The following is a 12,467-nucleotide window of genomic DNA, read 5'->3' on the forward strand; positions in this document are numbered from 1 at the left end:
ACATGGAGGGCACCCGTATGCATTAAAGAGGGAAATAACTAGAGGTGGGGCTGCCATTTTCAGGCATGTCCCTGGGATACATGTAACATGTAGTTCGGCCTAGATGAAGCAGGGCGTAGTGTTCACCTGTGTCAGGCATACCCAAAGTCTGTTCTGGGGGCTTAAGGCTGCCCGCTGGATGGTTTAATTCGCCCCCGTGGCAGTTTATTTCCAGGGGGTAAAATCCAAAAAATTGTTAGGGAAGATGGTGCCCAGTACACTTCTGCTGCGCCAATGGACGTCCGTGCCGATAGAAAACGTAAGCTCCCTTAGCTCTCTTAGCATAGTCCTTAGCAGAGTTCAGCAGTGGGAGAAACTGTTGCCTTGCGTGTGGATAATAAATCAGACTGAATGCAGGCTTCTTGCTAATCTCAAACAGTCTTTTAATGAGTAGAAAAACATTGTAACTTAGCCCGGCGAGAGAGCGGACATCCTTTCGCCTCTCAGCCAAAAACGAAAGAGAACAAACACACAAAGAAAGATTCCCGTATGTGAATATAACCATGCCTCAGAATGTGAGACGTCACACAGAACTGTTTAACCCTGTAAGTTCTGATTCTCCTCACAAAAATACCCTCTACAAGTTCAATCCTAAGCTCAACAACTTTGGGGTAAAATCATAAAAAAGGTCAACAACTCATGGGGACCTCATGGCCCTTCACTTCATCAAATCTGGCCCTCTTTGAAAAAAGTTTGGACATCACTGATCTATGTGCTTTACCCTACAGTTTTATTCCTCTGTCCCGAACGGCGATATACAATAAATTCTCTCGTCGTTTGTTATGTATTTCAAAGCTGGTGCAGCACATACCAGAAGCAAGCCTGAACTACCAGAAGGTGCCTCCTGGCTCAACGGGATTCCACGATTATGACCAAAATATGAATGACAGCCGAGAAGAGGATCTCACAAGGAAAACAAGGATGATGAGAAACAGGGAAGAGGTAAGTTCTTGTCAAGTGTGCTCACAAGCCACACAGCAGATAGTTTAACACCAGGTTGTCAAAGTTGGCAGTTACAGGGCCGCCCACCTGTCAGTCACCTGACTAGGCAAGCTGATCAGCTGATCCCCAGGGCATGTAGGGAAGGTGGGTGTGGCTCAGGCAAATGGGAAGGTCTTTCGTTCTAATCAGGCCCATGGACCTGGAGGTTTCCAACTGCTGTTGTAGACAGTCATTTGGGAGCAGGACATTAGTATTAAAAATGATAGCTCTTCAAAAATAAACAAATTGTGCCTCATTTATCAGGAGCTTGCTTTAATTCACGATTGGGGTTATCTGTGACTTTCTGGATCCTGGACTCTAATAATAATAATAATAATTTATTGTTTATACCCAGCCCATCTGGCTGGGTTTCCCTAGCCGCTATGGGCGACTTCCAACAAAAGATTAAAAATACATTAAAACATCAGTCATTAAAAACTCCCCTAAAGAGGGCCGCCTTCAGTTGTCTTTTAAAAGTAAAATAGTTGTTTATTGCCTTGACATCTGATGGGAGGGTGTTCCACAGGGCAGGCGCCACTACCAAGCAGGCCCTCTGCCTGGTTCCCTGTAACCTCAGTTCTCACAGTGAGAAAACTGCCAGAAGGCCCTCAGAGCTGGACCTCAGGGTCTGGGCTGAATGATGGGAGTGGAGATGCTCCTTCAGGTATACCATCAAGCCCAGTCAACATGATCCAGTGGTCAGGGATCAGGGTAGTTGCAATCTAGCATAATCTAGAAGGCCACAGGTTTCCCATTCCTGTTTCAGTTTAGCTGATCAAGCAGTAGCCTTTTTGTGATTATTTTTTAAAATTGTTTTTAAAATCATGGAAGGACTTCAGGAAGCTTCAGCAGATTAAAACCAGCTTGTGTGAAAAAAGTACATTGTCTAGGATCCTATGGAATTCTAAATGTATACACCAAGCTTCCCATGCAACCATTTGTATTCAGCCTATTGGCACTTATCATATCAGGTTATAATCTGCCAGTGAAGTTCTACAACAGCCTTTCTCAAGATGTTGTTGAACTACAACTCCCATCACCCCTAGCTAGCAAGGCCAGAGCTCAGGGATGATGGAAGTTGTAGTCCAACAACATCTGGAGACCCACAGGTTGAGAACCACAGTTCTACAAGAAGACCTGATCCCTTCCCTGTTGTCAGTAACACAAAACATTGTTTCCTTTGGGAAAACACCATGAATATATCCTCCCAACGCAGGGGTCTAATCCTGTTGTAGAATCACTTCTGATAAACACCAGCTTCTGCTGAAAGGAATGTTGCTGTTTGTGGTGTTGCGTTTCAGGTAATCTTTGACAACTTGATGCTGAATCCAGTGTCCCAGTTATCCCACACCATCCGGGAACACACAGAGAACCTGGCGGAGAAAATGAAGTGAGTGGATGCCCTCAGTCTAAACTTCACAGTGGTGAAGCTGTGGAGGAACCCTGTTGCACGCTAAACCAGACTCCTGGGTCCGGAGGAGATGAATGATTCAAATAGCGAGGTTTTTTTCTGCCAAGATCTGCACATTTCCCAAGGCCTGTTGGAGATAATGTACTGTATATTGACAGGGAAATGTGGACAATTCGAGAGCCAGTGTGGTGTGGTGGTTAAGAGCGGTGGACTCGTAATCTGGTGAACCGGGTTCGCTTCCCCGCTCCTCCACGTGCAGCTGCTGGGTGACCTTGGGCTAGTCACACTTCTCTGAAGTCTCTCAGCCTCCCTCCCTCACTTCACAGAGTGTTTGTTGTGGGGGAGGAAGGGAAAGGAGGTTGTTAGCCGCTTTGAGACTCCTTAAGGGGAGAGAAAGGTGGGATATCAAGTCCAAACTCCTCCTCCTCCTCCTCTTCTTCTTCTTTTTGGAAATATTATGTGCACATTCTCCATGAGGCCTTCTGAATGTGCACTGTAGCAGGTCGTTATACATGTTAATCCCTCCCTCTCTTTATAATACAGTTTCTGAGGGCTCATTTAGAAGCCTAAATTGGAACTGCTGCCTCCCTCCCAATGCCCCTGACTTCAGAATGCAGGGGAGTTCAGAGAACGGTCTTTGATAGAATTATAGAATTGGAAGGGACCCCAAGAGTTATCTAGTCCAACCCCCTGCAGTGCAGGATTCTCAATAGATCACACATGACAGATGGCCATCCAACCTCTGATAAAAACTTCCAAGGAAGGAGAGTCCACCACCTCCCGAGGGAGACCATTCCACTGGCGAACAGCTCTTAACCACCAGAAAGTTCTTCGTGATGTTTCATTGAAATCTCCTTTCTCATAACTAAGGATGATCTTAATGCATCGACAGGCAGATCTATAAGCCAGGGGCGGGGGAATCTGTGGTTGTCCAGTTGTTGTTGGACTACAACTCCCATCACCCCCATCATCAGCTTGGGCCTGATGGGAATTTAATTTAATTTAATTTTTAATTTATTAAATGTGTAGACCATCCTTCACCCAAAGATCTCAGGGCGATTCACAGCATACAAATACAAAAAGAAGAAGATAAAATACATAATAAAAGAGAGAGAGAGTGGAGACCACAAGGGCCACAGGTTCTCCACCCTAGTTTATTACTGTATTCCTGAGCGTGTTTCTTTTTTTGACAAAATATTGTCTTATGTTGTGTGTCAGAATTCTGTTCCAGAATACTGAGCGGACATGGGAGGAGATGGAGGCCAAGATTAACTCTGAAAATGAAGTGCCAATTCTAAAGACCTCAAACAAGGTGGGGAATGTTTGTCCTGAACTGTGTGCTTGGTTTTACAAGAAGTCTTTATCGATCTGCAACCCTTAGACTTACATGCACAAACCTACCTTCCTTCTTTTATTTATTTATGGCACAGTTGAGATGAATGCAGGGCACTAGAATGAGTACAGGGGGGGGGGCGGCATGATAGAGGTGTATAAAATTATGCGAGAATTCAGGGACAACCAGCAAAACAACGCTGAATTTTGGAAAGTTCAGGACAAACAGAATAAAGCAATTTCTTAATGGAGCACATTGTTAAACTATGGAAAGTGCTTCCACTAGATGTAGTAATAACCACCAACTTGAATGACTTCATAAGAGGATTATGCCTCTGATTATCAGTTACTGGAAATCACAATTGGAGAAAGTGCTGTCACTTTCAAGATCTTCCCCTAAGCATCTTTTCGGCCACTGTGAGAATATGATGTTGGACTAGGCAGCCTCTTCTTCTGTTACGTTCATTGAAATGTGCATCTGAAGCAGAAATCTCGAAACCTGGCACGTTACAGATTTTGGTTCTTAATTTTGTCTCCTTCCCCCCCCCCTTTTTTTTTTTGAAAGGGCACTGGTACATGGCTTCTCTTAAATGTTAGCAGCAATATCTGCACATTTGTAAGGTCAAAATACTGAGTTTTACTGCTACTAGAGGGCAGGTGGGGTGAAGCTTTCAAAAACCAAATGTGACTTTTAAAACCTTTAAATAGAAAAAAATAGAGGCAAATTTAGAAACTTTGCCCCAGTTTATGTTTTAATATGGGAAGTTGAACAGATCTGGAGCTAAACAGAAATTGCTTTCACTGATAGAATAAACGCGTTCTCAGTCCCTTGAGCGTTTGAATTACTAAACATATCGTTCTTTATTACTAGGAAATCAGCTCTATTTTGAAGGAGCTCCGCAGAGTCCAGAAACAACTAGAAGGTTTGCCTTATTTTGACTTCCCTGTTTCTCTTTGATTTGCGATAAATGCAGTTTATTGTACTAAGAGCTGGGCTGGATCTACACTCACCTTTTTAAACGTCATTAGAACAATATTGCCTATGCTGTTCTAAAACGTCACAGGGCATACTGCAAAAATTACATTCATTACCTTACAGTGGTGCCTCGCAAGACGAAATTAATCCGCTCCGTGAGGCTCTTCGTCTAGCGGGTTTTCCGTCTTGCGAGGCGTTCGTCTTGCAGGGCACCACTGTATTGTTATTCCTCTGTAACAGCAGTTCCCCTTACTGCCCGGTTCCTGGTTGCTCTGCAGCGCCCTCTGGTGTCACATTTACTAACACTTTATTAACCTTAGCAAAACGTAATGTGACCCTTATGTTTTGGAAATCATCCCTTAACTCTTTCTTAAAGTTATAAACCATGAGTGTAGATCCACCCACAGATAAAAGGGAAAGAAGAACATATGTACGTTTCCAAGCACAATTCAAAGTGTTGGTGCTGACCTTTAAAGCCCTAAACGCCTCGGTCCAGTATACCTGAAGGAGCGTCTCCACCCCTATCATTCAACTGGGACACTGAGGTCCAGCTCCGAGGGCCTTCTGGCAGTTCCCTCACTGCGAGAAGCAAAGTTACAGGGAACCAGGCAGAGGGGCCTTCTTGGTAGTGGCGCCCGCCCTGTGGAATGCTCTCCCATCAGATCAGAAGGAAATAAACAACTATCTGACTTTTAGAAAACATCTGAAGGCAGCCCTATTTAGGGAAGTTTTTAATGTTTGCTGTTTTATTGCTTTTTATTTATTATTATCATTAATATTTTGTTGGGAGCCACCCAGAGGGGCTGGGGAAACCCAGCCAGGTAGGTGGGGTACAAATAATAAATTATTATTATATTATTATAGTGCCACCTGCTGCCCAGCTCCCTGCATTCCAGGTTTTATATCACCTGGCATTGTTTTGGAGATGATGATGATAATGATGATGATGATAATAATAATAATAATATTTATACCCTGCTCTTCTGGTTGGGCCTCCCCAGCCACTCTGGGCGGCTCCCAACAGAATATTATTATTAATAATAAAGCGATAAAACAGATAATACTTAAGAAACAAAATAAAATAGAAGCCTTTCATCTGCTTGACTGCCAGCCATCAAGTGTGAAGTAACTGGGTTTTAGCATTGAGTGGAGAGAGAGAGGGAGAGAGAGAGAATGAGAATGTGTAGCCAGCCCTGTAGCCCTATAAATCCATCTTAAGTCTGACTTGGCTTTCTCCCCCTCTTTTCTGCAGTTATAAATGCCATCATTGACCCAAGTGGAAACTTGGATGTGCTTGCCAATAACAAAATGTCTTCTGCTACAACACAGTCTGTGGCGGCGAAAATCAGGACTGCTAACAACAGTTCCGGGTCCATGTTGGAGGCGTTGTCTCCTGTCAAGAAGAGAAATTACGTGCAGAAATCAAACTTTGGCTCTGCTAGCCTGCAGGATGCTACGTTTGTTCCGGATGGGGAGAAATACGTGATCTAGCAAGAAAGTTTTCTATCGCTTTTCCTCTTGTATGTAATTTGCCGTGGTGTTAGTATTGTGTACGAGTGGTTGTGGGCAAGTCCGTGTGGAGCAGTTGTTTAGATTGCTAACACATTGCACAAAAGAAAAGAAAACGAAAAGGTACAATCTGCTGTGTGAGCATGAGTGGAAGGCCTATGTATACACCTTTTGGAAGGGGAAAAAATGGACTGTGGAACAGCACATACTCAGCACAGAGGCAGACTCTGATTTTATTTTATTTTTAAACAGAAAGCAAGTGATGCATAATTTCTCCAATGTGCCATAGCAAACAGGCTTTGCGTATTCTTCACTCTGTACTGCCGAAGCTCTGATATGTTATTGTATTTAGCCTGTTTATAGCTGTCTGTTTTAGTTGTATAGAGGCTCCGTTTTGAAAATGTACCTTTTGGGGGCACTGGCTGGCTGTTGCTGTATATTTAATTTTAAATACAAATCGTTAAATGGTTCAGCCAAAACTGATTCCCCCCCCCCCCTCACACTTGTCAGCTGAGCAATGCACCGTGGAAGTCTTTTTTCCCCCTTTTCCTTTCAGAGATCCAAGAGCAGTTAACTTGCAAACATCTCCAAAAAGGAAACCAAGATGACATTGAATCATTCCGCTTCCAATCACACAGCTTTTACGATTCCACTGGGAATGAGTAATAAAGAGTACAGATGATGGAGAGGCAGTGATTAAGTTTGCATTTTTGATTTCCTTATTGTAATCAGTAAAAGAGGGAGGGGGGGAGAAATTCAGGTGTAGAGGAGGCGGCAAATTAGTCACAAGGTCAGGATTTTGTATAGTGAAGTTGCCAAGTTTGTACTATTTCATGGCAGTTGTTTCATAACTAAGTTTTCGGGTGGTCAAAATGTGTTTTTAATGCAGTCCACAAAGTCTCCTGTTTATGGCATAGAATTCTGAAGGCGCTAAAGAATTGAGTATTCCATGTGTGAGCAATTAAGATTTTGATCATAACTCACCATCCTGTGCTTCTAAACCTCATTGACATGCATAGGAAGTTTAAGAGCATAAGAGTTGAGCTGCTTTTTGCACTCACAGGAATCCTGTCTTGAGCCTCGTTCCTCACCCTGCGAGGCATGCTAAATGGAGGCCTCCTTAATAGAGCTTGAGGGGTGCAAATTGAGAATTGTCTCGTGCTGCCTCCAAGTTCCTTGGGTGCTCTTATGCAGCTCTGTTGAGCCAGCAAGACCCTGGGCTCCTCTTTTGTGCTCTAGCAAATGGCCAGCTTGTCAATCATTTGGCAGCGAGATCACCGATCGCAGGCACGGCACCTTCTGCAATTCCCCTGGTCTCCCCAAAATTCAGGCTGGCAATAATGAAAGTTGCCACAAATCGTGGTGAGATTCCAACTTTTACTGCCTTATGTTGATCGCATGAATGTGGATTTCGGGAGTCCATCTTAGAAGCATCCCACCTGGGGTTTCCATAGATGGGTTCAGAGTTCACCCTCGTGTTGTCTCTGTTACCTTATTTGGTCCCATTTTGTATGTTGTGTCAAGCATTCCTACCAAGATGAATGGGGAATTTGAGCTGGCAAATCCGGGCAAACTGTAATGGTGAATGTATTGCTCTCGTTCTCTCCCTGCAACACGCACAAACAGCTGGAACCTCAGTTTACTTCAAGCACTGTGGCCACCCTGCGACTGTTGAATCCAGATATGTGAGCCCTTCCGGCTAGTAAGAATTAAGTGAGTGAAGTGGGTGGCTTTTAAATACAGTATTATTGAAATGATCTTATACTTCCACCAATACAATCTCGGATAAGGCCAAGGATAGTTTTGCAGCAATTCTGAGGTGTATGCTAATAAAAACACAATTTTTAAAATAATAATAATAATTTTAAAAATTCATTATTTCCCACTCCCACTTGCCAAATTAGTGCTTGCTGACTGGGAGGGGGCTGCACTTATTGAGATGCTAGTGAATTTTTTTCTATTACAAAATTCCTCTTTTGCCTAAGTAGCTAAAAAAAATAAAATAAGGAACGTGCGTCTTTGTTGTGAAAAAGACAGTACTGAACTAGCTTGGCCTTTCCCAACCCAATGCTCTGCAGACATTTTGTGTTACAACTCCTGGGGGTTGATGGGTGTTTTAGACCAAAACATCTGGAAGTCTGGGGAAGGCTAAGCTAGGTGGACTAACGATGCAAACCAGCACCGTCTATGATTTCTGGTGGTAGAAAGATAATTCTTTTTAGAACTGACTTCTGTAGTCTCGGGTTCTCCCCCAGTTATGTATACTTAACCCCCATCTCTTATGGGACTTATGTGGGTAAGGAGAGAAGACAGGAAATCTAAGCAATTACAGTTAGAATATCTTGGGCATTTGCAAAGAGGTAATGCTCTTTATCCTAACGACTATTTGCTAGGTTACTTTGTTGTGCTGCTTGGTTAACAAACAGGTTATCTGCATGGCCCTGGCAGTCGACAAGGAGAATTTCACTACTCTCCTGTCTTGTTGGGTTCCTGACAAGGTGCAAATGTGGAGTCAAATTCCCTTCATCACTTGCCAGAGTGATACAGAGGACTGTACATACAGCCCTGCAATAGCCATTTATGAAGCAGTAGGTTCCATGTATTCATCCTAAGTCTGTGAAATTGTACGCAAAATGTCTTAACGCTGCCGGGGTGGATCTTCTGTCCATCTTTTTGAAAATGAATGAAACTGAATGATTTTCTGGGGGAGGGGCGCTGTTAGTCTGATGATCCCCAGTTGCCGTAGATGGGGGTTAGGAAAGGGGGTGGTGGCTGTTGTTGTTGTTGTAGGTGGGAACCTACTGGTAATGTGGGCCTGGGGATAGTGGCTGTATTCAGTAGAGAAGACGGCTAGTCTATTAAATGGAATTTGTTTAAAACAATGCAGGAGATGGCAGGAAGCAAAGTGGTCTGGCAAGTGAACAACATATGCAGCCTCCTTGTGTTTCTCTAACGGCTTGTGGAAGACCCATGATGTCTAACTGGTTTTAGTTTTATAGCATGCGTCTTTGTTAGATAAGTTGGTTGTGTAACTTAGAATGCTGCCATTGCTGTAGAGACACAGCAGTAAAGGTTTCCAAAGCTCTTCCTATTTACAGAAGGACCCAGCAAGTTACACATTCAGTTATTTAGGTCAAATCCGCACCATACATTTAAAGGGCAATTCCGCCAAAGAGTCCTGGGAACTGTAGTTTTAGCCTTTCCAGAGGCACGATTCCCATCAAACTGCAGTTCCCAGGATTCTTTGGGAGAAGCCATGTGCTTTGAATATGTGGTGTGGATCGGACCTTCAGTTCCACACGGGGGAGTGGTGGTGCTTGCCAACTCAGCTTAGGGTGCATCCAGCCACGTTGAGGAGATGTCAACTGTTGATCTTGGCATGTGGTCAGCCGATTTGTTCCTGTCTGTGAAATCAGTAAACCACATGGGAATGGTGGAGCACATCAAATTCACCTAAAGACCTACTTCAGACTGGGTTGTCCCACAAGAGACTGAGAAGAGGCTGTAACCTGGGCAATGCTTGCCTGTGTCCACTTGGTTTTTTAGGCTGAGATATTATTATTTTTGCCTCCCCCTTGATCAAGTTATTCAGTAATATATTCCAGGACATTATTCCAGGACTTTGAAATAATGAGCAAAGCCAGAGGAGGTGGCTGGATCACACCATCGTTTGACTTCCCCAGTTCTTCCCCATGATCAAATAGAGATGCAACACAACTCTTGTGTTTGCCAACACCAAGTCTAAATTTGATTCTCTTTTAATATAATGCTGTATTTTTTTTTAGCACAGGCTTAGTTTGAACAAGCTTAGAACACTCTTAGGGAAGGATAGTATCTGTCAACCTTTTGGATAATCCCACATAGGTTGTAATGCTTTCGTAGGGTCTACAGATGTAGACCCAAACTACACTGTAGTTTACCTTTTTAAAAAAAATAAAATTTGGGCAGTGGTCCTGTCATTCAGGTCTAAATGTGAGGTATTTTGTGTGCACACATGCTAGGCAGATACTACATTTACATGTGGATATTCCCTGTACTCTAGCATCTGGGTGGCAAAGGGTGGTCCAGTGTGTTTTCCTACTGCACATTGCATTATAGGTTGATCCAAACAGGGCCTGCAGTCTGGGCTGTATTAAATTGTCACATGTAGTTATGCCAAAGAGGAAACCTTATGACTCTAGCTTTGGGTCCCTCTGACATACACATACGTAAATCCCCAGTTTTATGCTGCATACTCTTTGTTAAGTCTTCGTCCTGATACTTCTTGAATAGTCCAGATCCTATTTACTTTAGGGTTTCAACTTTTGTGGTTTCTTTCTTTCCTAGAGTGTCTCGGGGTTAATCCATTGGCTCAATGACCCCTTCCTGTTTTCACGTGTATCGTCATGCTCTGTTTTTTTCTTCTTCAAATGTTTGTGCTAAACATCTATCTTTGTCTTGTAAGTTTTCAGAGAAATAAAAAGCCCATATCCCGTTGAAATTAAGTGGTGAGGTGGGTATCAGTTTGCCTCAGGATTCTTTCTGAAAACTGAGCTTGGTTCTATATGTTGGGGGGGGGGAGTGAGTTTTATTTGGGGTATGTTAACATGTTACATTCTTCTTGTTCATAATGATGGAATGGATGTATATATCTGAGAGTGAGCGCACCTGGTTGCATTGAGCATATAATGTGTCGCCTATCACTCTCATGCTGTTGATGACAACAAAGCTGAATTAAGTGGCAATTCGCAGGACCATTTTTAACCAGGTCAAAGTCTTTGCAAAAGTTCGAAACACTCTCTTCCAACAATTCGGCATGTGCCTAGATGATGAGCCCAAGATGTTTAAGATTCACTCACCCTGCAGGGTTCCACCCCCAGGATACATTCAGGAGCTTTGTTCACAGGTTCAGTGACCAAACATGTCCATTTGGGGGAGGTTGGAAGTGGAATTGGCTTGTGTTGATGAACCTGAGAAAACTTGACCTGCCAATCAGCCGGGTGGGGTGGGGTGGGGAATCTTCACACATTACAGGCAAAATAAGGTTTGTCACGGGAGCGTGCACTGATTGTATTAGCATGGTACACCTATTCTCCTCTTTTCCTCTCGCACACTTTGTTATTTTGGGATGCACTTAACAGGTCTTAGGTGTACACCTAAAACCCATAATGTGTGAATGGCCCCCAACCTCATCCTTCAATGAGTTAAAGAAAACGTTTACAGATGACCTACTTTAAAAATAAAAATAAAAGTGTATGAGTGCAAAGATGCTACTGATATTGGTAAACTGATGCGAGGTCTTTCTCTTTTATTTTGAATCCAGCAACTGTATACATTGCAGCTGTAAAATGTACATTAACTACCTGTTCACTTTCTGATGTGCCCCTTGCTGAATTGTGCCTAACTATATGCTGTTGTTATGCTGCTGAAATCATTTTCTGCTGTTCAGAAACACACACAAACTGTTCATGGAGTCATTCATTCCATCTGCATGCGACACAAATGCAAGCTGGGCTGTATAGCAGAAATTCAACTTTGTATAATTCAAAACTGTTTCAGTGACTTGTCTTTTCTTTCGTTTCCACACCCTCTCTTGAAATACTCTGTATAATTTTAATCTGGAATACCCCCCCGTCAATTCGTACATAGTGGGGCATTTCCCATCCTCCCTTATTTTTTCTTTTTTTAAAAAAAATATGGTAATTTATTTCATTTGGTTGATAGGCAACTTATCTGTATATTTTTGTTCCAAGGTGATGTTGTGGATGTCTTTAAAAACAAAATAAATTGTTATTTTATATAATTTTATCATAAATTTGCTATAATAAATCATTCTTTTTTGTTTTCCACGAGAGGTTTTCTTTCATCTCCAAAAATGTTTTCTCCAGACTTTTAAGACTTAATTTTAATAAATTGAAATACAGTGGTACCTCGGGTTAAGAACTTAATTTGTTCCAGAGGTCCGTTCTTAACCTGAAACTGTTCTTAACCTGAAGCACCACTTTAGCTAATGGGGCCTCCCGCTGTCGCCGCACCGCCGCTGCATGATTTCTGTTCTCATCCTGAAGCAAAGTTCTTAACCCGAGGTAATATTTCTGGGTTAGCGGAGTCTGTAACCTGAAGCGTATGTAACCTGAAGCGTTTGTAACCCGAGGTACCACTGTAAACGTCAGGTAAAGGATGATAAAGGGGGAAAAAATATATACACCTCAGTTTTGGGAGCACAGCCAACCTGGATCA

General features: G+C 42.8%; 1 protein-coding gene across 7 annotated transcripts in view; it reads left to right on the top strand.

Moving 5' to 3' along the window:
- CEP170B (centrosomal protein 170B) overlaps positions 1–12,076 on the top strand; it is a 93,236-nt gene extending 81,160 nt beyond the window's left edge. For 6 of the 7 annotated variants that reach the window (XM_079981264.1, XM_079981267.1, XM_079981269.1 and 3 more), the window contains 5 exons: positions 835–981; positions 2,322–2,410; positions 3,650–3,743; positions 4,635–4,686; positions 5,992–12,076. In XM_079981264.1, the coding sequence (XP_079837390.1) occupies positions 835–981; positions 2,322–2,410; positions 3,650–3,743; positions 4,635–4,686; positions 5,992–6,230 (621 nt within the window). In that variant the 3' untranslated portion in view covers positions 6,231–12,076. The remainder of the gene's footprint in view (positions 1–834; positions 982–2,321; positions 2,411–3,649; positions 3,744–4,634; positions 4,687–5,991) is intronic. The other variant, XR_013840024.1, reaches the window with a different exon arrangement.
- Positions 12,077–12,467: the final 391 nt, after the last annotated feature.

Source organism: Podarcis cretensis (assembly GCF_951804945.1).
Source record: "Podarcis cretensis genome assembly, chromosome: 1".
NCBI lineage: Eukaryota > Metazoa > Chordata > Lepidosauria > Squamata > Lacertidae > Podarcis > Podarcis cretensis.